Source organism: Ostrea edulis, chromosome 5 (assembly GCF_947568905.1).
Source record: "Ostrea edulis chromosome 5, xbOstEdul1.1, whole genome shotgun sequence".
Classification (NCBI taxonomy): domain Eukaryota; kingdom Metazoa; phylum Mollusca; class Bivalvia; order Ostreida; family Ostreidae; genus Ostrea; species Ostrea edulis.
In genome coordinates, this window is record NC_079168.1 from 2,952,466 (window position 1) to 2,978,704 (window position 26,239).

General features: G+C 36.2%; 1 protein-coding gene across 2 annotated transcripts; it reads left to right on the forward strand.

The window, feature by feature from the left end:
• The first annotated feature begins 893 nt into the window (after positions 1-893).
• LOC125650603 (TNF receptor-associated factor 3-like) lies at positions 894-25,851 on the forward strand. 2 transcript variants are annotated; one of them, XM_048879042.2, is made up of 10 exons: positions 894-977; positions 12,853-13,130; positions 21,505-21,609; positions 22,995-23,162; positions 23,455-23,535; positions 23,694-23,771; positions 23,918-24,037; positions 24,154-24,267; positions 24,554-24,740; positions 25,003-25,851. In XM_048879042.2, the coding sequence occupies exons 2-10, from the start codon at positions 12,864-12,866 to the stop codon at positions 25,572-25,574; spliced, it is 1,692 nt and encodes a 563-aa protein (XP_048734999.2). In that variant the 5' UTR covers positions 894-977; positions 12,853-12,863; the 3' UTR covers positions 25,575-25,851. The 2 variants fall into 2 exon arrangements, with proteins under 2 accessions (XP_048734999.2, XP_056023006.1); XM_056167031.1 differs by having other exon boundaries at positions 895-977; positions 25,000-25,851.
• Positions 25,852-26,239: the final 388 nt, after the last annotated feature.

Here is a 26,239-nt window from a genome sequence, read left to right on the forward strand (position 1 = left end):
TTTTTATGAAAAATGTAATGCTTTCATTTGGGGAAAAATGTCACGTAGTTGAGTTCGATTTTGACATAAAAAGGAAAACTGGAATAAAACACACTCACAATAAATCAGAAACATGTGTATACACAGGGATGTTATGCATTGAGTATCACATCCTTATCTTTTTTATGAAAAGCTAGATTAAAGCGGCTATTGAGGGAAAATGTCGAGACCGGGACCGGCTTTCAGTATTGTTTTTATTTATCGGTCCCACCGGTCCCGGAGTTTTCACATATTATTTTACGAAAGAAGAAAATAATATGATCAATCAACTATCAGAATGCAGGCATGGGATGTCATATCTAAATTCACAAGAAATGGGGCTCAAATATTTTGATATATTCTGTTTTTATCGAATAAAAAAATCTGGGACCGGGACCGAAGAACGGGTTCCTGGGACCGAGACCGCAGACCGGGACCGAGACCGGGTTTTAGTCAGTACCGCTCTATATAGTGGAAATTTACAAAGTTTTCACGGACAGGATGTGAGTCAACTAATTTTAACATTGATGAAGTGACAAGCTTTATAATTATACAGAGACAAAAGCTAGGGAGTTTCAAATTGAAATAGCAAAATGGGGAGTGAACTATCAGAGTAAATTATGTGCAGGTGGTTTAATCTATCATTGCTAAACATTCAGAAATTGGATTGAACTTTAATTATAATAGATATTAAGACGAAAATTTACTCTTAACAGGGGGGGAGGGGGGGTAAATGAATTTGAAGCTTCTGATTTTATGTTTGTTGGCTCCCCTCGACATAACTGTTTATAAGATGCTAGGATGGAAACAATTTTCTGAAAAAGAACGTAGATAAAATTAATTTCAGATGATTACGTAGGATCTATTTTCGTTATTTGGCGACGTAGGCCTACATTTTTATTTTAAGCAGTGATCATAAACATTTTGAAGACTAGAGAAGGGATATTGCAGATCTTGTAGTAAGTGTTCATACTTTATATGCAATTTAAGATTACGATATTATAGAACAATTTACGACGATTTTATAGAACAATTTAAGTAAAACTTTAATGTTATTCGAAATTCCTCTAGCTTATACTGTGTCTGGATCCAGAGTGTTTAGACCCCAACCATCCTGGAATTTTGTTATGTAATATAATGTTTTTCATTATAAAACCACCAGAGAGAGAGAGAGAGAGAGAGAGAGAGAGAGAGAGCAGTATAGGTTCCATCAATGTCCGTACTTAATCGGATTCGTTGGTATTGTGCTTGCTTTTAATACAGTTTTTTTATGTAAAACTCTTGGTTAATCCCGAAAATGTGACAATCTAATATTATTAATATAGTGTGTGTCGTCTATTGAGTTCAAAAGGCCCTGACTATGATTATAATAAAGTTCTGAAATACGATTAGCTATATATTATTCACTACTAATTACTTTAATAACATTCACACGGCCTGGTCGTATGAATATCCACGGCATATTGAAGAGGCTAGCTCTCTTGTTTTCTGGTTAATGTAGACTTGCTTCAACTTGGCCTCTATGCAAAAATTCCTATAGATCCGCCCATGTTTGTAAACGTGACCGCGCCTATACGATTTATATCGGAGCATTACGTTAGTTTCAGATATAAACTATGAACAATTCCGTGTTCTATAATTAGAATAATCTAATGCGTTTCAAGACTTTAACGAAAATTTTATACATACATGCGTATTATACCATTTAACTTACTGTAATGAATTAATTTATCTTAAATGTGAAAACACACGCCGAATGTGCTAAGATCGATAACTCGATCTGTAAACAAAACTAGTCAAAGCAGTGGCGGATCTATAGGGAGTAATGGGTGTTGCACCCTCCCTCTCTTTTTCCCCTTTGATTGAACTTTTTTTCACAATAATGGTCATCTGGAGTCATTTCTGGGTTTGCAGTTCAGTATTCTCTCAAACCATTATTGGTACATGAAAAGCAATGTACTTAGCTAAAATTTACACAGATGAATAAAACTAGTCAGAGACACGACAAAAAGTAAATATAAATATGGGAATTAAGGAGGACAGACATCATAAATTTTCAAAATAAACATAGAGAGTTTTTTTCTACTTATTTTCTTTTTGAGTTGACATTAGGTCTTTGAGAGTAATAATTACGCAAATATTTTTTTCTTATAAATATTAATAACTGCATTACAATCTAGAATATAATGAAACTCGTCAGCAAGTTGAGCATTATTTACGATGTACACATCGTTGAATACCCATGGGTAATTTTGTCTTTTCCTCATCACCCGTGGGCAAACTCGCCGAAAAATCATCGTATGTAATTAATATGCGCGGGTCATTTGATTGGCTGCTGCACAGAGTCGCGATGGCAAATCAACGAATCAAAGTTTTGTTACGTATGTATGTTCGGCAATGACAAAAAACTTTTCCGTATTGCAAATAAATCCACTCACCGGTGCATTTCGCAGTTTGAGAAAGGTACTCCCATATAAGTTTTGACTGGTATTTAATGTACGTGACCTGTACGACTTGTCTTTAGTAGTTTTAAAACAAAATCTGCACGTTTTAACGGGCGTCAAGATATTTAGCATAAATAGCAAACTAATAAACTTATTTTCAAAATTGAAGAGTTCCAACTTTCTGATTGGTTGTCTATAATCAACAAATTAGCATATTTCACGACGATATTTCGGCGAGTTTGCCTACGGGTGATGAGTAAAAAAAAAAAAAAAAAAAAAGCAAAACGAGATCACCCGTGGCTATCCAACGATGCAGTGTGCAAAGTCTTTCACAATATGGAATCCCACACCATCTCCCAATCTCTACTGGTAGATGATGATTTGTAGTACGAAATTTTAATTTCGGATATAACTTATTGATAAACTTCTAAACCAAATGTTCGTTTAAAAATTCAGTACACTTGCCCCCTTGAAAAATCATTGGACCACTTTATATAAATTTATCTTGTAACTTTTGTTTAAAAACAAATACAGAAGTTATCCATATAATTAACATTTATGATGCGACCTTGTTTGTGCCATATATATTTGATACACCACTCATATATGGTATACCACTCATATCAAAACTTTTCTGTATACAACCCAACCATGGATAATTGTTTCTTTGTTAAAATTCTATCACAGTACAATTTAAACAGATATTTTCTGGGCCTGAAAAAAGTTTGGCCCCATATGAAAACATTCTGCAGTATACCGAAATGAATAAAGGGAGGCGACCTATTTCGCCATATACAATGTACGCTGGAGTGGAACTTTTAAAATTAAAGACATGTATTAAAAATTTCAAATGTATTCGTTCAACACTATCAAGGTTTCTATAGCCCAATACTTCAGATCCGTATAGTAATCTGGTACTACAACTTTATCAGAAAGATCAAACTGACAGTCAACTGGTAATTCAAAATGATTCCATACATGGCATTTTATGCTCGTTCATATAGGTGTTTTTCAGAGTGCAATTTAAACAGGTGTTTTTCTGTTTTAGAAAAAGAACCTGTGCGAGAAAATACAATGCTTAGAGAATATTTGAATTCTTTAACATTTTCCATAACTAAATTATTGTGATATAATTTTGTTTTTAACACAGGACCCTTGGGAAATACTAAGGTCTTTGTTTTGTCAACATTCACTTTCAACTTCCATTGTGAATGGTATATCTGAAATTCACTCAGTGCATGCTGTAATTCATCGGCAGATTCAGCCATGATAACAGTGTCATCTGCATAAAAAAGAACTAGATGTTTAAAATACATCAGTAATTCATTCTCAATGGTACTACTACTAAGTGGTAATACTTTGTAAACCTACTACATTCTTATCCAATAAAAACTCTTCCAAATCATTTACATATATGGCATGCAAAATAAAAAATGGTGAAAGATTTTCTCCTTGTCTTACACCGACACTATAAAACAAATCTGTTGACATACCGAAAGGCTTGAACAAGATATTTTTTGCCATGTTCTCCAACCCCTCCCATTTTCTAGGTGGAGAAGGTAGACATAGATTGCAACACTCTTTCCCTTTTGATAATTTTTCTGGATCCACCACTGGAATTCACTATTACTGTGTAACACGAGGACCATGACATATCTTTTACGTGCTATTAGAATATAAACTATCATAAAAATAAAATTCTCATCACAAACAAACTTTGACTTTGTCTTTGAAGTTTCGAAAAATGTTGTTCATTTTGTAAAAACCGTGCTAAATTATCGCTCGCACAAAAATGTACTTGTTTCATTTTATGAGGCTATACGACATGTCATGCATTATTTCACCTGTTTTAACTAGAATTATTTGGTTTCAGCAACTGTCACTCGGCCATTTCTAATGCATATTCAGAAAATAAATCAAGTGACAGTCACAGTGCATTTTGACAGCCAACTCGTGCCAATATTTACCAATATAAGTTCAATAACTCTATAATAATTAGCTTGGTTACAGCTATAGAGATAAAACTAGTCTTATATTAACATACGACGGAACACAGTGATGTCCCCGCTTACACAGTTTGTGCTAGAAATAGGTGAACACTTCAACAATATTCGGCAACCACATAGCATATTTTGACCATATTGCCCATTACAGCCTTTTCTTTTATTTTGGCGAACGTGTATGTTGTAACTATCTTTTCGGTAGGTGTAACCAGAGTTTATCTAAGAAATGAACATCACATCTGAGCTTTTCGATCATGGTCAGTATATTCTGTGATCGTAAACCCTTGGGTAGCGAAGATGCCTTACTATTGTTGAAGTGTTCACCTATTTCTAACACGAACTGCGAGGTGGGAAACGAGTAAGAGTAAGCGGGGACATCACTGTGTTCCCTGACTAGTTATATCTCTATACCTATAACCAAGTTAGATATGTCAACGTATCTAGCAAAGGTATCACACCGGTAATTGTCCAATCAAAATGAACTTAGTCAATTGTAGTTCAATATATTTAAAGAATTGTTTTTCCTTACGCAATTCTTCTCATTTCCTCTTCCTCTTTTCTCTTAATTTTTGTACTCCTGATTAGGAAATTTTGTGTAATTTGTAGAAATAACCAATTGTATACAAAGGAACTATTTGCTGTTGGTAGCTGAGGCTACTTCCTGAGGTGCACTTCGGCTGTTTACACACATGTGAAAAACGGCTTGGGGTAATTTATGGAGTGGAGTGGAGTCATGGAGTCATGGAGTCGTGGAGTGGAGTCAATGAATAAAATATTCATGTTTATCGTGTATAAAATATACATTTACAAACCACAGGACTTTGATATAGAAATGCTTACAAATAAAATAAAAGAACATGCATTACTAAATGCCGAAACTGATCATGATTTTGCAACTCTTAACCTGTAACCTTTTGTTTGAAATTTAATTACTGCGTGTGTGTATTATATAATCAGCCCTGGAATGTAACACAGCTACTCTTTGATCTACTTCGCACTGTTGTGGACAGTTTAATTGGACCCCTTATCACATCTGTGAATAGGTGTCCCAGATAACTATTAACTTTATAAAAAAAAAAAAAGAATGAATGAGACAGGAAAAGCAAAGTCTTCAAATTTATTATCTAGAATTATTAACACTATCAATAATTGTAGAACAGATGTTAAAAGAAACTTTGATCAAAATTGACATTTATTAAAATTGGATAAATGTTTATGATCTTAATGTGTACTCACACTGATTATAGCTATCATGCAAAGAATGAATTTTAACATGCATAACAATCACAAACGTTGACATGTTTGATATTTTAAAAAAGTAGCATATACCATTGTTTCTTTAAATGTGAAATTTCCCACAAAGTCTGGTACGTTGTACATGTACTATTATACTAAATAGGTAAGTTACATTTTCTGAGGGTATCTTTGTGTTCTTTGGATAATTGAGATTTTATCTCGGAATGAATTATCACATCTCGGGACATTTCAAACATTGGGCATTGTCTTCTGCAGCAGTCAGTATTAAGATGATAATAAGTATTTTGAAGGGTTGGAGAAACTTTTGGTTTTTTGAAATTGGACTTAAATATTTCCTATAATCAAATCGTTTTAGAACAAGATGTTTGGTGGAATACGAAGTGCATCTGAAAAGAGTTGGCCACAACCATAACATTTTTTTTTACAAGACCTGCTAAAAATGTCAAATGAAAGGGTTGCTCTATCTAATTTTTTTGTGGTGACACATAATTTTGGACTTCTTTGTTTATCTTGCTGTTTCGTCCCTTTCTTATAGAGGTTCCTTTAGGCTTCTGTCCACGGCTTTAGGCTTCTGTCCACGGCTTTAGGCTTCTGTCCACGGCTTTAGGCTTCTGTCCACGGCTTTAGGCTTCTGTCCACGGCTTCTTGGCATATTAGTAAGAGCCATTCTAGTCAGATTGCCAGAAGTATTAGTATATTTTAGTCTATATTGTTCTACATAGTCTGAAAGAATTTCACAATATATTGCGACTGCAACTGTATGACCACAAAATTTATAACTATTGTACCGATGACACCTTACTTCACACCTCAACAGTTTTGAGCACTTTGATTTATATACTTTAAAGGGGTCACTTGGTTGTGCACTATTCAGCACAAAAAAAGAAGTTCTGTCATCATACCCTGGCATTTGAACAATTCCATTATTTGATAGAGATATCAATTTTGCATCTTCAAAAATGTTTTCTAAAATTTGATAAGGAACATTAGTTATTTTATTGCACATTTCCTCTGCTGATGGAAAAATGCCCTGGTCTGGTGGTTTTTCAGATTCTGCATCTTCTCTAATTTCTCCCCGAGCGACCAAAGGTTCTTTGAGCATTCTGAAAAATTATTGATACTTTATTAAGAATCATACAGTAAATATAGGCTGTCATTAATGCACAAAAAAATGTAGACATTGATTAATGAGAACAAATGTTAAATAAAGTTTACAAAAGCAAAATAATTAAATATTTGGCTAATTGAACTCACTTTGTGAACACTGCTTCCCTTTGCGATGCTGTTTTTCGCCAATAAACATTATCTGAAATTTCAAGATGCTGATATTCTTGTTTAAGTCTATATTCCCCCTTTCCTATCAAGGACAATTTTACTTCAGTTTCTTGACGTTTGATGATTTTTTCCAAAGCAAGAACAAAATCCTTTTCATTCATTTTCAGTTTTTTCTGATGTTCTTTTTGGAGGTCCCCTTTAATCACAGAGTTCATACACTCATTCCCATTTTGATTGTAGGGTTTCGGTGGATATCCAAGTCCAGAAAGGCTGCGCACATCAGCAGACATGCAATTTTTGATTAAATCAGCTTTGTATTCTAGAAAGTATCTAAGAAATGCTACCCCGTTTGAATGTCTTGACTTCCATTCACCCTTTAGAGTTTCTATTTGACTGTCAAATTCTTCTAAACTCATGCAGTCAACTAGTCCTTTTAATTTTGATTCATTTGTTATTTTTCCAAAAATGTCCGTAATATATTCTTTTGCTTTGGTTTTTGTAATTCCTAAATCCTTCAGCTTCCTTTCTATGTTGTCTTGCATGTGGATGTCACACAAGAGATGTTTTGCACAAGGAAAACAAACTTCAAAGGCATCTGACAAGTTTTTATCTCCATCTGTTCCAAAAACTTTCAAATTTCTCATTTCTGGACAAACTTGTAGAATGGATGAAGAAAGTTTGAAATAACTGTCAAAGTTTTTCTTTTGGTGTATTAAAACAGGACCAATCATTACTGGTTCATTCCCATTCTTGCTGACCAACATAGTATTCCGATATGTTGTTATTGTGACATAAAAGGCACCAATATTGAACGTGGTATCAACCTCCAATATTGACAAATTTTTGAAATTTGTGCAATATTTCTGTAAATCTAGTAATTGTCGATTTGAAGCCAAAAACACTGTAAATTCTGGTGCACATAGCACTTCACGAACAAATTTATCTTTCATCTGCTCCTGTGATTTGGCAATGTCCATGAGTTCTGCAACAGGATCATAGTTATTAACATTTCGTTTTGCAATTTTTTTTTATTTGTTGTCTATCTCTTGGAATGAAGGCTCCCCCTGATGTATTTTCAATACCCCCCTGTTCCTCTAAAATTGTATGAAATATGTCTTTTGGTTTCTTTTTTCCATCACTTAAAAGAGTTATAATTCTCAGCTTTGCACTGTCATTTGTGCGTTGGTATTTTTCCAGACTTTTACTGTTTTTGTGAGGGTTTGGCTGAAATGAATGGGGTTCATCATCAAAATAGTATTGAACTAATAACCGATCGAGAACAGTTCCATCATCTGTTTCAAGGTGTATAACCACTCTGTGTAGGTCTGGTGACGTATTGTTGACATACTTATGCCTCACAGATCTCAATTCTTCACTTTCCTTTAACACTGTTTTAATGTCATCAGCAATATTGAATTCCACAGCAGAAATATTAATAGATGTCACCTGTTTGCCTGTTTCCTTCCATGACCCCATTCCATCACATAAGGTGGTTTTCCAGTGACCAATGAATTTAATGCTGTAAACAAAGGATATATTTTCAATTACATGAGTGGGGATATTCTTTGCCACGGAATGTTCATTATGGGTCTGTAGTAAAACCTTGTTTGCTTCTTTGGTTTCAATGCCTTTTGAAAGTCTTTTATAAATAGGCATATGGGGGTCTTTTTGGTAGAAATCCTGGAAGCAGCCAGTCATGATTATGTCCTCAGATGATGATGATGATACATCACTAAAATCTTCTATATCTGGGAGCATGTTTGAGTCATCTGAATCCTGAACACTTAACCTCCTCTTCAATGGATTTCTTTTACTGGTTTCCTGTTGTGGTTCTTCCAGAGATTTCTCGGGAGATAAAACTAGAACTTCAGAATCCTCAATACAAAGATTTCTTTTCACTTTATTCCTTTCACCTTGCTGAGGTAATTTGGGAGATTTTTCGGGAGATGAATCCAAGATTTCAATAACTTCTATGCCAGTCAGTTCTTCCTGTGTGTGAGGCTTCCTTTTAAGTTGTTTTGAAGCTGCTTTTTTATTGCTTTTGGACAATTTTGGTCTTTTAACCAATGGTGGTAAACTCTCATCAGAGCTGCAGTCATCAAGTGCAATATATTTGTAAGGAAAGCCCAAGTATTTTGGCTTCAAAACACTTTCCCCAGGGAAGCTGTCGTCATCTGTAGGATTTTCACCCTCAGAGATTACACCTTTTAATTAAAAAAATGTAATTATTACATTTTAGAATTATAAAATTATATTGGCAGTCTTTTCACATACTGTAAATTTTTCTTGGGATAATATAAAAATCATACCCCGAACAGCATCAGCATAAGATTTCTGTAGAAACACTTTTTTGGACATCTCTTCAAAATTGTCAAACGCGTGAAATAATTGTGTTTATTCCCCTGGTTTGCAAAAAGTATTGAAAATGGTGTATCTCTCATTTGGACCTATATATATACAAGTTGGGGACAGGAAATGGTGCTGAATTAACAAATTTCAAAGATATTTTTTGTATTATTTTTATAATGAACACTTTAAAGTAAAAGTTTAAAATGTTGAAAGATTTATAATTCTAACCAACTATCCATTTTTGATATCAGCAGTGTAAGTTGACAGCATCCTGTCCTCGTTTCCTTTCATTATTCCACACAATAAGGTAAACTAATGTGCATCCAATTAAATGTCAACACCAGGAACATATAAAAAAAACCCGCTATAATGAAAAAACTCTCACCCTTAAATTTGATAACACATAGGTCAGCATTTAAAATAATTGTATCGTGAGAGCCTTCTATACGACTCAAAACCTAATAAAGAACAATTAAAAAGAAACTTGATGTTAGATACGTTTGCTAAATTTTCTGCTTTTATCAAAACACTCAGAATTTTGTACCAATAACAAAGGATTGAATATACCTACTCCTGCATTCTAGTGGGTTTCAGTAGATGTTGTGGTATACACACATGTAACTCTAAGAATGTCAGAGGTTTCTTAATAAGTATTCCAAAAAATATGTAATTTATTTATAACATATTTTATAAACCAGTATACTTTCAAAAACTTTGAGAAAATACATGTAAAAACAATTTTATATTTAATGGGGAAAAAAACCACATAGTTAATGCTATTCATTTTTATCTCAGAATTTACTCCCCCCCCCCCTAAATAAATCAATACATAACTAGCCAAACAAACAAGATAAATTTTAAAAAAAACCATTCATGTAATGTCTTACATTGCTGTGGAAAGAGGCTAAAACCCTCCCATTTTAATCTGGCTCATGTGCTACCCAATAAAATACTAGATTTACTCCTGTCAATTGATCAATAATATTGATAGGTTATATCAATCTATAATTGATAAAAAAAATCCTCAGCTATTTTAATAAAAACACATGAATAGAAATGCCATTGCCAAGGCCATGCATTACACAGTGTTAAAATGATGAAGTGATTATCTGACATTGCAGGTCATAAATTTGACCTCATTCTTGGTGCTTGTGACAGGAAAATTTTCCTCCCACCTAAGGGGATGAAGGGTCTTTGACAGATGTGTGTGCTACTAAAGTAGAACAAACAGATTGAACCAAATTCCAACACACCTATTTGTACCGGATGAGGGTGTTGAGTTACATTATTCTAAAATAAAGAGTGACAGTTGGGGGTAGTAAAGTTATGAAGCACAGAGACTCCTCTCCATCTCTCCATGACTCCACCCCGCTCCACTCCGTAAATTACCCCAAGCCGTGAAAAACACGTGGATTTAAAGGTAGTCTTATTTGCGGGCAATTTTTTTTTCCCGAAAATGCCGCATAGGGTGTTGTTTTTCTGATGTCGGCAGACGAGATAGGTAACAGTGTTATTCGGCATCAATTCTGTAAACTGATTTTTAGCTCACCTGAGCTGAAAGCTCAAGTGAGCTTTTCTGATCACCCGTATTCCGGCGTCCGTTCGTCCGTCTGTCCGTCCGTCCGTCCGTCTGTAAACTTTTCACATTTTCAACTTCTTCTCAACAACCACTGGGCCAATTTCAACCAAAGTTAGCACAAAACATCCTTAGGTAAAGGGAATTCTAAATTGTTAAAATAAAGGGCCAGGCCACCTTCCAAGGGGAGATAATCAAGAAAAGGTAAAAATAGGGTAGGGTCATTAAAAAATCTTCTTCTCAAGAACCACTGGGCCAGAAAAGATGAAATTTATAGATAAGCTTTATTAGGTAGTGAAGATTCTAAATTGTTAAAATCATGGCCCCCGGGGGTCGGATGGGGCCACAATAGGGGGTCAAAGTTTTACATACAAATATATAGGGAAAATCTTTAAAAATCTTCTTCTCAAGAACCACTGAGCCAGAAAAGCTGAGATTTATATGAAAGCTTCCTTATATAATGCAGATTCTAAATTGTTAAAATCACGGCCCCCGGGGGTCGGATGGGGCCACAATAGGGGGTCAAAGTTTTACATACAAATATATAGGGAAAATCTTTAAAAATCTTCTTCTCAAGAACCACTGAGCCAGAAAAGCTGAGATTTATATATGAAAGCTTCCTTATATAATGCAGATTCTAAATTGTTAAAATCACGAACCCCGGGGGTCGGATGGGGCCACAATAGGGGGTCAAAGTTTTACATACAAATATATAGGGAAAATCTTTAAAAATCTTCTTCTCAAGAACCAATGAGCCAGAAAAGCTGAGATTTATATGAAAGCTTCCTTATATAATGCAAATTCTAAATTGTTAAAATCATGGCCCCCGGGGGTCGGATGGGGCCACAATAGGGGGTCAAAGTTTTACATACAAATATATAGGGAAAATCTTTAAAAATCTTCTTCTCAAGAACCACTGAGCCAGAAAAGCTGAGATTTATATGAAAGCTTCCTGATATAATGCAGATTCTAAATTGTTAAAATCATGGCCCCCGGGGGTCGGATGGGGCCACAATAGGGGGTCAAAGTTTTTGTTGTTGTTGTTGTTGTTGTTTTTTTTTTATATAGTGCAGATTCAAGTTCGTTAAAATCATGAACCCCGGAGATTGAATGGGGCCTCAAGGGGGGCATAAAAGTTTTACATACAAATTTATAGGAAAAATCTTTTAAAATCAACTTCTCAAGAACCACTGAGCCAGAAAAGCTGAGATTTATATGAAAGCTTCCTGATATAGTGCAGATTATAAATTGCTAAGATCATGGCCCCCCGGGGGTCGGATTGGGCCACAATAGGGGGTCAAAGTTTTACATACAAATATATAGGAAAAATCTTTAAAAATCTTCTTCCCAGAACCACTAAGCCAGAAAAGCTGATATTTATATGAAAGCTTTCTGATATGGTGCAGATTCAGGTTTGTTGAAATCATGCCCCCCTGGAGTAGGATGGGGCCACAATAGGGGATCAAAGTTTTACATACAAATATATAGGGAAAATCTTTTAAAATCTTCTTCTCAAGAACCATTGGGCCAAAGAAGTTCATATTTACATGAAAGCTTTCTGACATAGTGTAGATTCAAGTTTGCAAAAACCATGGCCTCCAGGGGTAGGTTTGGGGCCATAATAGGGACTACGGTTTTACATGCAAATAGGTATGGAAAATCTTCTGATATGGACCAAGGTGACTCAGGTGAGCGATGTGGCCCATGGGCCTCTTGTTAATGATTTTTCCCTCTATAGTAATATATAGTGAAAATAATTACCGGTGTGATACTTTGAAAACACGCTTCGAATTCCGCACCCCGTAAGTTCACTATTCCGCACCCTCAAATGTGGGGTTGTACACGGTGATACAGCTTTTGACAAGGTGGAATATAGAATGGTTGAGTGTGCTCTATTTTTAGCCTTGATTCGTCATAGTTTTTTCCCCAGTTTCGTCAGTTATGGATGTGAAATTCCTCTCTCTGCCATCACGGGCTTCTCTCTCCTCCCTCCCACATCAACAAACACCGCCAGGCAATCCCGAGTTTGTATCACTGACAGCGAAGTACACGTGCATTATCTGCGGAGGTGTCCTCAGAGACGCGGTGCAGACGAGATGTGGACACAGGATGTGTGGTCAATGTGGGGACCAGTTACTGTCCAGTTGTCCGGAGAACATCAAGTGTCCGGCAGATGACGAGTCGTGTGTGTTGCTGAATGAGACGGAGGTAAGATATGCCCAGCCTGTACAAAGTGTATCTGACTGTATGTATTGCGGCATTTTGTATATAGAAAGGATTTGGAAAGGCGAATTTGACTCGTTACTATTACATTTGAAAAACAAATATACACACATGCATATAATTATCTAGAGCCTACTCCGGGGCAGTGTAATAATTGTAAAAGTAGATGAAAAATTGCGAAACATTTATGTAACCGATTTCAAGATTGTTCTGTTTACTTTCTGTTTCGATCCTTGTTATACTAGCCCGAATTTCTTAAAGGCCGGGAGTAACCTAGAAAATTTTACACCCCTACAGCAATTAAGCATATAAGGCAAGAGGGCAGGGCTTAGCAGTGTTATCAGAATAAGCAGCAATCTGATGCTTGACTCTACACGTGCTCTGTAGCAGACGATATTTTGAACAGGGAGACTGACATGATTTATCAAAATAAACTAAAGTTTTCCCGCATTTTTCTACCACTCTGCTCGATCTGTGAGGCACTGAAAGGCTATGTTTTTACTTTAACAAAACTTCACCCTAGGAACTACAAAATGAATTCATCATTGTTTTATCCATGTCTTTTAAAACATGTAGTTTTTTTTTAAATAATATACACAAATATTGGTATATATGATATACTAATACTTATGATTTTCCTCTTGGTACCTTTCAATTATGAGAAGAATTTGGGGGGAAATTGTAGCTGTGCAATGGAGGACATGTGCATTGAAGGGTTATTAAGAAATATTTTGTCCATTATGATATTTGGAGACCTACTATCTGTGATTGTCTCGTTTGGTATTGTAATGTTCACATGTAAGAGTCCAGATTGAGAGTAATTTTAGAGTGATGGTTGATCAATTGGACATTTGTCATCATTGGTGAGAGACAATTAATGGGAGTTACACAACTGGCCTAGGAGATTGTTGCTTAATCAGACAAACATCATGCTTGACATTATTCGAGAAAAGGTACCAGCAATCCAGCAAAACTCTGAAACAGTGATCAGACTGAACAGTCCTAATGAGTTATTTTCATAAAGTTAACCAATTTTTTTAATGGAATGTGATTATATATAATTAAAAAATAAAATTTGGATTTACCAATGATATATGAGTAAGTACTTTTTTTCCACGTTATACAGTGATTTGATTACATGTTGCCTTTGGTGCAATCCCTCTTATCTAGAACTAGACAAGCATGCTCCTGCAATATGTGAGTCAACATCCGGTGTAAACAATAACAAAAGATAATCACACCCACAAACTGCCAATCTCTAGTTTGAAATACAAATTTAGCCCTGCTTCAGATTTTTGAGGCCAAAATTAAAACTTCATGAGAATTTATATCTAAAATAGATATGGCCAATATATGCACAGTTATGAGGGGAACAAGCATACCTATTTTAAAATTTCAGTACAACAGCTTAATCTTTATTTTTGCAAAATAAGTGCTGCAATCTGAATGTGACCAGAAAATTCATATATTCCACCATTTTCACCGATTGGCTGCTTTGATACCCAATTGCCGGCCTTTTTAAGCGTAACAATGATTGTTTGATTACGGTTTTTGTCCTGTACTATCTGTCGATCTCCCTCCTAATTATTGGAGTTGGATCCCATTATCGTAATCCGTCGATCCCCAACTCTAATTATTGAAGTGGGACCTAATTATCATAATTGAATAAACTGTCCCAGGTTACACCCATAACGTCTACGACGCTAGAAAGATATACACATTAAAATTTATCATGCATAAAAAATTAACTACCCCATTTCTCAAAATTTACTTTAGATTTATTCGTATAAACTTGTTTTGTCAAGTGTTGTCAACACAAAATATATTAAGCAACACAAATCAATCATGGGTGTTATGTTGTTGTAAACAAAGTGAATGGCTTGTTTACAGATTGAAAACGTTAAGCTCCAGGCTATGAAATCAACCATGACATCAAATTGATGTACACTCAAGGCCACTAAAATATAAATTAGGCATAGATAAGTTTAATAATAGTATATTGTAATGACCTTTTTGCACTTAAATTATGCAAAAATCATTATATACTATTGTACACATTTTGAACGTTAAAGTGTTCAACCAGTATTAATTTACGCGGAAGATTGTTTACGAGGTGTTTTGTAACACCCTGTAGGTCATGTGACTTTTTCGTATTACTATGAGCGCCTCCCATTCACTTTGTTTTTAAACTTGTATATGAAGGTTGGACGTATGGAGTTTGAAAGTGTTTGTTGAGTACTTGTCTTGGATTCATTAGATAAAATTTACTTCCATATGCCTGTCTTTATTTGAGTCAAATTAAAGATATTAAAGTTGCAATGTTTTCCTTTAAAATATATGAATGATAGATCAAATTTTTGAAATATTGGATAAGAAACCAAATCTTTCTACAAAATTTCAGCTTAATCAATGTAATAATGTTTGTTCTGTATGGGAAACTTACAACACGTGGACGCTGAATTCTGTTTTGCTTGCTAGAAGATTGATTATCCTTCATGAAAGGTGAAGATAACGAACAGTGATCAATCTCATAACTCCTGTAAAGGTGAAGATAACGAACAGCGATCAATCTCATAACTCCTATAAAGGTGAAGATAACGAACAGTGATCAATCTCATAACTCCTATAAAGGTGAAGATAACGAACAGTGATCAATCTCATAACTCCTATAAAGGTGAAGATAACGAACAGTGATCAATCTCATAACTCCTGTAAAGGTGAAGATAACGAACAGTGATCAATCTCATAACTCCTGTAAAGGTGAAGATAACGAACAGTGATCAATCTCATAACTCCTATGATTAATACAGAATAGAGGGTTGGGCAAACACAGACCCCTGGATATAGCAGAGCTGGGATCAGGTGCCTAAGAAGAGTAAGCATTCCCTGTCGACCGGTCACACCCGCTGTAAGCCCTATATCTTGATATGGTATTACATACAATGTATATATTTTGGATTACCCTGTGATGTATCTTAAATTTTAGACGAATTAGAAATGGTGAAATCATGTAGAGTGAGACTTCCACCAAAAATGTAGGTTCAAAATTAAAATAGACGAAAAACGTTAACAGTATAGGGTTATATAAGAAACAGGTTTGTGATGTAGTTTGGTAGATACAATGAGAATTGAACTAATGCCTAGACATACAGTAGTTATACCATCTTGCGCAGATGTGCTCCAAAGTTCCTTAAGGGCTTTGAAAGTATTTAGTTAGCTTTCATCTTCTTCAGAACCATTTCGCCAATTTAACTAAACTTGGCACAAATCATCTTTGGGTGAAAGGGGATTCAACGCGTTAGTAAAATTGATCAAAATAAGTCTGCTTCCGTTGTCACGTGTTGTGTTTTAACGATTAAATATTTGTAATTATACCCCCCCCCCCCGAACAAAGTTCTGGGGGTATATAGGAATTACTCTGTCTGTCCGTCCGTCCGTCCGTCCGTCTGTCTGTCTCCAGATTCGTGTCTGGGCCATAACTTCTTTGTTCTTTGAAATAGGCATACCATATTTGACACATGAGTGTATCACCATGAGACGATGTGTCATGTACCTTCATGACCTCCATATGACCTTGACCTCAAGGTAAAAAGTAAAGGTTTTTTTACAATGGATTCGTGTCTGGGCCATAACTTCTTTGTTCTTTGACATAGGCATACCATATTTGACACATGAGTGTATCACCATGAGACGATGTGTCATGTACCTTCATAACCTCCATATGACCTTGACCTCAAGGTCAAAATTAAACGTTTTCACAATGGATTCGTGTCAGGGCTATGACTTCTTTGTTCTTTGACATAGGCATACCATATTTGACACATGAGTGTATAACCATGAGACGATGTGTCAGGTACCCTCATTACCTCTATATGACCTTGAACTTTGACCTCAAGGTCAAAATTGATTATAGGGTTTTGACATAGTCATACCATAAGTCATGGGTGTATCACCATGAGACTATGTGTCATGTACATTAATGACCTCTTTATGACCTTGACCTTTGATCTCAAGGTCAAAATTATAGGTTTATACCATGGATTTGTGTTCGGACTATATCTTCCATTTTCTTCTACAAAGGCATACTATATTTTTACACTCAGGAAAGAGGTAATTTATGCCTATTAACAACACCCTTTGGGAGATTGGGGCAAGCGGGGGGTATTCTTAGTGAGCATTGCTCACAGTATCTCTTGTTTTTTTTTTGATAACCATAATTTCAATTTCTTAGATTTGTCATGAATCATTTTAGGAACAAGGGGGCATAACTTGTAAAATTCAGGACTCCGGCACCCCTGGGGCGGGACAAAAGCTGCCAAAAAATGAAATTAAAAAAAAATCAAAATTAAGGCCTCTTCCAAAATTGTAAATTCCATGATCCCCTGGATAGATTGATTGCAGGACAGGGCCAACTTTATAGTGTTTATGTGTAAAATATTTACATGTCATAATTGATGATATTGATACTAAACTAAAACAATGGATATGTAGAGGAAGCAGGTAGCCAGCCCTGTTACCAAAGTTGTAAATTAGGATAGGGGTTTTGGTACCAAGGTGGGTTTATGATTATCATAGTGATTAATGTCATAATTATTTGAAATATTTCATCTTTAATTTGGCTGATACTGTATAAAAAGTAAGTGCATATTTAGGTAAAGTAGAGTGAAGTGTACCAAAAGTGTGAATTTCTCAACCTCACGATTCTGACTTTAAGGAGGGTCTCATATAGTCATACAGTTTTAGTATGACACATGCAGACTGTTTTATATTATGTAAAATCTTTCATCAGTATGGGTAATCTTTGGGGCACTTTTGTTTTAAGGACACGTCTACTTTTACACGGCTGTTGAATATTAGAATTTAACTTAAAGACCCCCCCCCCAAAAAAAAACACCGTACGGTTTCTCCACGGATCACTGAATGTGGGCGGAGCTTATCAATGGTCAATGTTATTTACCTGGAATTTACCTGGTTAAGAGATCGGCTGTTGTGTATATTTTTATGAAAAACACAGGAAACTTCTCAGGTTATCAAAAATTATGCTTAGTGTCTTGATTTGTGCAAAAAAAAAAATAAATTAAAATTTCTACCTACGTGCATACCGCATTTCTATTTCCCGTAAACCTTCAAACTTGGTCATATTTATGTATTGCTCTCTTTAGGGTTTCTGTGGACGTAGTGTTTGTGTAACGATGGTATCCCAAACAGAAGCTTTTTTTTTGTTACTACTGTAACAGTTTTACATGCCCATGGGCAATATAACCATTACATATTGATGTGCTGCGCCAATAAAGAATTGTTCCTTTTTTATATAAATATAAAGTCCTAATAAATCATTAATAGAAAATATTCCAATAACTTATGTTTTTTTTTCATTATTATTATTGTTTGATTTCTGATTGTTTAATTTATAATACATGTATATAGATGGATAGAGAAAATACGATGCTAAATTGTATTGTGTAGGGGACGTTAGCCATTAAAATATTGAGTAATTTATCACCTCGTTCGATATGGAAGACGGCAGTGATCAATTTCCTAGGTGTGAGCCAATGCTATCAAAACTCAGGTATACCGGGGCTTTCCTCGAGATCTAAAGACTGCCAGTCATCATTAGCCGTGATTGTTATCAAAACATTTTTCTCAGGTAGCTGTAGACCACGGTCTCTGCAAACGTCAATCAACCTAAGCTCTATTGTTAAAAGTTTGATTGACCGGCGGCTTATCATTGATCACGACACAGGTAAAATTTAGGGGCGTTAACTTAAAGTTAGGTACAGAACAGGAAAACTATATATTATAGATTTTGAAGCCCTTTAGGCTAGTGATACTCAGGTAACCGATAAGGTCTGTGCACACATTTTCAAAAGATTGATTGATTGAATATTATTTAATGTCCATCTCGAGAATATTTCACTCCTATGGAGTGGATTGCCGGTGATTGATTGAATATTGTTTAGCGTCCCTCTCGAGAATCTTTCACTCATATTGAGACGTCACCATTGCCGGTGAAGGGCTGCAAAATTTAGGTCTATGCTCGGCGCTTACGGCCTTTGAGTAGGGAGGGATCTTTATCGTGCCATACCTGTTGTGACCCGGGACCTCTGTTTTTGCGGTCCCATTTAGCTGCCTCTTACGACAAGCAAGGGATACTGAGGGCCTATTCTAACCAGGATCCCCACGGGACCATTTCCAGCAGGTAGATCGACTTTGATATGTCGTTTCGATATATTCCTGTGAACTCGAAATTAAAAGACACCACACAGTCTTCCACATCTGCTTCGTACTTAGATATTTTAGAGAATATAAATTTTAACGACAAACTAAGAACCATCCTTTATGACAAACGAGATTATTTCAGCTTCTCGATCGTCTACTTCCCACATTCATATAGCAATATTCCATCATTTGCATATGCTGTTTATTTCTCTCTATTGCTTCGATACGCAAGAGCTTGTTCTGCATATGATTAGTATTTAAATCGAGGCAGTTAAATGATAAACAAGTTGATGTTACAGGTGTTTCAACAGTCGTTTAAAGTAAGCATTTCGCAAATTCTATGGTCATTATAACGATCTAATTTGCTAACACAACCTGTCATTTGGGTCAAATGGTGTCTAACGTGTTTCATACCGATTGTTAGGCCGTTATTTACGCACTGGTTTGGACTGAAGATTGCACCGCGTTTATCTTATTAAGATATAGGACTCACGGCGGATGTGCCGGTCTACAGGGAATGCTTACTCCTCCTAGCCACCTGATCCCACCTCTGTATATTCAGGGGTCCGTGATTTCCCAACTTTCAATTTTGTATTGCTTATAGGAGTTATAAGATTGATCGCTGTTAGTTATCTTCAATTTTCTGTATTTTAAGCATCACTGATAACTCGAGATAAAAGACCAAAATTGTGCAATTCTACTTCATACATGGATATTTTATTCAAAGTAGATATTTATGGCAAATTAACAACTAAATATTGTGACAAATAAGATGATTTCAGCTTCTCAATCGTCAATTTCCCATATTTATGTAGCAATATTCCATTATCACCTGCATAAGGTGTTTATATATTTCAACTGATTCGATACGGAAGAGCTTGTTCTGGGTATGGTTAATTTGTAAATAGAACCAGGCTACTGACAAACAAGTTGATGGTACATGGGTTTCAACAGGTTCGATTGAAGTCAGCATTTCGCAAATTCTATGGTGGTTATAACGATCTAGTTTGCCAGTACAACCTATCATTGGGTCAAATGCTGTCTGACGTGTTTCGTGCCGATTGGTAGGCCTCTCTTGGTACACTGATTTTGACTACGTATAAATCCGTTTACCTGATGAAGATATATGGGTCGTGGCAGGTGTGACCGGTCGACAGGATATGCTTACTCCACCTAGGTACCTCAACCAGGTCCCAAATCTGGTATATCCAGAGGTCCGTGTTTGCGCAACTCTCTATTTTGTATTACTTCTAAAAGGAGATGTGGTATTAATCACTGTTCGTTATCTTCGCCTTTCAAGTATTTTAAGTATGTTTACTTTGCAAATGCGTCTTGCAATCTTCAACGTTAAATATAAAAGACACCACAGAGTTGTCACTTCTGTTTCATACTTAGACATTTTATTGAAAGAAGACATTAACGGCAAACTGACAACTCAACTGTATGACAAACGGGATGATTTCAGCTTCTCCATCGTCAACTTCCCATATTTATGTAGCAATATTCCATTATCACCTGCATATGGTGTTTACATCTCTCAACTGATTCGATACGCAAGAGCTTGTTCTGCGTATAGTCAGTTTTTAAATTGGGGCAAGCTACCGACTTGATGGTACATGGGTTTCAACAGTCTCGATTGAAGTCAGCATTTCGCAAATTCTGTGGTCGTTATAACGATCTAGTTCGTCAATGCAACCTCGCATTGGATCAAATGCTGTCTGACGTGTTTCGTGCCGATTGTTAGGCCTTTCTTGGCACGCTGATTTTGACTACGGATAACTCCGTTTACCTGATCAGGATATAGGGCTCACGGCGGGTGTGACCGGTTGACAGAAAATACTTACTCCTTCTAGGCACATGATCCCACCTCTGGTGTGTTCAGGGGTCCGTGTTTGCCCAACTATCTATTATGTATTGCTTATTGGAGTTATGAGATTTATCACTGTTCGTTATCTTCGCCTTTCATATAGCATGGAAAAAACGTCATACGCAATGTTAGAAAATATGTACTTTCAATTTTTATTGAATGTTAGATTTTCAAGTTCAAACGGGAAAAAAAAATTGAAATAGAAGAAAAACTAACTATCTGACTTTGCTTTTTGATTGTAACACATGATTTATATGTTTTTGTTATTATCAGATACACGGGGACTTCAGTGTAAGGAAAGAAGTTCGTAACTTAGAGGTGTACTGCACTCTCCGCCAAGAAGGATGTAAGGAGCTGCTAGCGTGGAAAGATTTGGAGGTAAAACGATTGCAATGAAATACTGGTAATTGATTCCAGCATGGAAAATCCTGGCGGTAAAATCTTTGTAATGAAATTCTAGGATGGAAAATCTGAAGGTGAAATGATTTTTGTGTAGCGAATGCAGCCCTCCCTTTAGGTGAACATGTTAAATAAATAAAGTCATTTGTTGGTCTGATCCCCTTTTGGACAGAATAGGGGTATCATAGATCTTAACCTCCCTTTCAAAAAACAAAGGGATTCGCTCCTGTCATAAAATGATAAGGCAATACCTGAGAGATCCGAGTATTGGGTTCGAATCAGAGTATTTTACATATTTCAATTTTAGATTTTCAAAAATTCCATGGACATTATTCCATGGACGTTATAATGATCTAATTTACAAATACAAGTAAGTCAAGATCACTACAGGTTGAATGCTGTCGGACGTGTTTCATATCAATTGTTAGATCGTTCTTTTCTGACTGATTTTGACTACACAACGGATTACTCCATTTACCTGATCAAGATGTAGTAATCACGTCGGGTGTGACCGGTCAACAGGGGATGTTAACTCCTCCTAGGCACATGAGGTCCAGAGGTCCGTGTTTGCCCTTCTCTCATAATTTTGTATCTTTATAGAGATTTATGAAATTGATCATTGTTATCTTCACTTGTTTATTATCAAAGAAAAGTTTGGAAACGTTATAGAAAACACAGAGGGGGGGGGGGGGGGGGTACATGGTTCAGTGATGCCTCTGTCTGTGGTGAGGATTGGGAAATAATAGATATCGAATGTGGGGGTTTAATAAATCTTCATATGAACTGCTGCATGTACAATGTGTCCTAGATGTACATTGTGGCTTAGATGTACAATGTGGCCTCGATGTTCATTGTGGCTTAGATGTACAATGTGGCTTAGATGTACAAGGTGGCTTAGATGTACAATGTGGCTTAGATGTACATTGTGGCTTAGATGTACAATGTGGCCTCGATGTTCATTGTGGCTTAGATGTACAAGGTGGCTTAGATGTACAAGGTGGCTTAGATGTACATTGTGGCTTAGATGTACAAGGTGGCTTAGATGTACAAGGTGGCTTAGATGTACAAGGTGACTTAGATGTACAAGGTGGCTTAGATGTACAATGTGGCTTAGATGTACAAGGTGGCTTAGATGTTCAAGGTGGCTAAGATGTACAAGGTGGCTTAGATGTACATTGTGGCTTAGATGTACAAGGTGGCTTAGATGTACAATGTGGCTTAGATGTACAAGGTGGCTTAGATGTACAAGATGGCTTAGATGTACATTGTGGCTTAGATGTACATTGTGGCTAGTGGATCTCGTGTTTCTAAGACGACGATTTAAAACGGTGATTGTTAACATATGAAACTATATTCTATTTTAGCATCATGTGACCATCTGTGATTACAAACCATCGTCCTGTAAATACAACTCATATGGTTGTCAGAAAATAATCCCACGGAAGGAGGTTGAATATCACGCCAAAGATTGTGAATATCGAACTATATTGTGTGAATATTGTTCCCGAGAATTGCCGCTTAATTCCCTAAAGGTAATCAGAAAATATTGCTGTTTGATAAATATTAATTACCTGTAAAATCCAAGTATAATATCTTTTAAAATTATACCAAATACCTTTTTGCAGAATCGTTTTGATCTTCCTATTGTATTTGTCAATCTAATTTACAGTAAAATCAACAATTTTCATTGAAGTACAATTAAAAAACAGTTGTTACTCACTTTCACACACGTGTAGTGTGAATGATGCCGATTCTCTGGTGTGTTCCTATCGTAAAATCGTGAATCAGAATCAATATTTGTACAGTATACCATTCTTTTGACAGAAACACGAGGATATAGAATGTCTTGGTATCATAATTCCTTGTAAATACAATTGTGGAAAGCAACCCAGTCCACGAGTGGAGGTAAACATAGTGACAAAAAAAGATAACTTTTTTTTTAAAACATTTATTTCTTGAAAATAAAACGTTCATGTAAGGAGATTTTAGTATGCAGTAAAAAGAGGCCTTAGAGAGATTACAGTTTAACTTTGGTGTTAATAATTTCTCTTTTTCTACCGTAGATGGCAGTCCACATTGAGAATGAGTGTCACAATAGACCACGGTTCTGTAAATATCGGACAATCGGATGCGATTTCAAGGTAAAACATTCATCTATTGAAAAACGTGAAAGAGTTGAGCTATTGTATTACTCAACAGTATTAAATAAATTGACTAAAAGCACCAAATATGAATGTGAATACCACTAATTTGACAAGAACACATACGAGTTGGACATCAATTTAAGGGTTCAGAGGAAGATCTTAAAAAGCACAGCCAAGACTCCCAGGATCTCCACCTTCAGATGATCGCTTTACGGTCACAGGAAGTGGGCGTAGACGCCGTTCAAAGCAGAGGGAAACTACAGGTAAAGAGAGATAAGTCATAATGTTAGAATTATGCTAAGGAAATTCTAGGTTTTGACGAATCCAAATATTTGTTCATATACATATGAATTTCTGATGGTGCTTGTCAAACTTATAGGAACTTTCATCAACTATAGAAAGGTTATCGGAAATAATGATGGAACATTCTAAGCAGATGGAGTCCTTTAAAACCGTCGCCGAAGTTTTAAAAACAGCTGTAAAGGATATCAAGGTACTTGGACAATCAAATAAGGACGCTTCGGATAAGCATTTTGAGAACCTTTTATTATCAATATATGAACGACTAACTGAAAGTATGTGCACACTGACGTAGGAAAATACAAGTAGGCTTTCTCTCAAACAGACGAAGTATGAATTCATTTGTAAACTTTTTTCCTTTTCCAGTAATAAAACTTGCTGGTGTTTGATCTTGTCTATCTGGAAAATAAATGTCCTGTTGCATCACAGTTCTTTTTAGTGATTTCTTTGATGATGTTGATTGTTTGTACCTGTTAAAGCTGAAAGCAGTATCACAGACAGAGAGGCTAATAAGTTTAGAAAGAAAGATGGAAAATATATCGGACAGAGACGAGTTTGAGAAACAGCATAAAGAGATGTTGATGTTGAAAGAGAGACAATGGAACACAGAACAACGTGTATCACATCTTGAGGAGACAGGGCACATGACAAGAAGTGGTGGAAATGGTGAGCGTTTTCCTATATAATCTTACAAAAAATTTCTTTACTTTCGGAAGGTCGGTGGTCTCTTCCCAGGTACATTGTATCTGGGTTCTCTCTTCCACCAATGAAAACTGGGCGCCACCAGATAACTGAAAAATTGTTGCGTGTGGCGGAAAACATCAATCAATCAATCTTACGTAGAAATCAATTGATATCATTAGATAATTACTGTGAAAATAGGCAGTTGTTTGACCTACAAAGCATTACTCCATGTCTTCTTCAGCAGACTCTGTTCAATCCAAAGTCCAACAACACGATCGTCAACTGGCTTTAATTGACACACGTTACGCAGAGATGGATCTCAAGATGCAGGTCATGGAAACAGCTAACTTTAATGGAGTGTTAATGTGGAAAATCCGGGATTACGGCAGACGGAAACAAGACGCCAAGACAGGAAGAACAATCTCTTTATATAGCCAGCCATTCTATACGGGACGTTTTGGGTACAAACTGTGTGCTCGAGTTTATCTAAATGGGGACGGTGTGGGAAAAGGCACACACATGTCTTTGTTCTTTGTCGTCCAAAGAGGTGAATATGACGCGTTGTTACCATGGCCATTCAAACAGAAAGTGACACTGATGCTGTTGGATCAAGAGAAGGGAACGCGCCACATAGTTGATTCCTTTAGACCGGATGTAACGAGTTCTAGTTTCAAGCGCCCGACGATGGAGATGAATATAGCTTCCGGTTGTCCACTATTTGTAAGTCATTCGGTACTGGAGTCTCCGACATATCTAAGGGACGACACTATCTTTATCAAGATTGCAGTGGATATCGATGATTTGAAACAACATTAGATGAGTGTCGAATAAGTAAAATACGATGCTAAAAGTTGAACATTCAGGCTATATAGATTAAAGACATTGCACGGGTGACGAAAAATAATAAATGCTTAAGAGCGAGACCCACTCCTTCCCGGTACACGCAACTCATCCACAGAAACAAATATGTGCGCTAGGCTTTACAAAGATTATAAATGTTGCGCACATTGGAATCTAAATTTCATACTAACAACGATTGATTTGTATGCTCTGTGTTATATTGCAATAAAAGGTGTATCTCTGATCAGTGACATCACGTTTCCTTCCATATGTCTTGATCGAGTAAATCGTCATCGAGTTTTTAATGAATTAATTCTTCCGTAAGACAACATTCGAGATACATGTTCCTAGTTCTGTAATTTTGATTTCAGTCCTGGGTAGGACAAATCTACAGATATCGACGACTTCGTTTATGAAAACTGCAAGCATGCAGATGTCTTTCTTTTTGTATCAGATGCGAATTCAACTCTTCGCAACACGGTAACTATGAATAGAATTTAATCGTAAAACTCTAAATTGAATCATACGTTCTTGGCACACTGATTTTGACTGCGGATAACTCCGTTCACCTGATCAGGATATAGTGCTCACGGCGGGGTGTGACCGGTCGACAGGGGATGCTCACTCCTCCTAGGCACCTG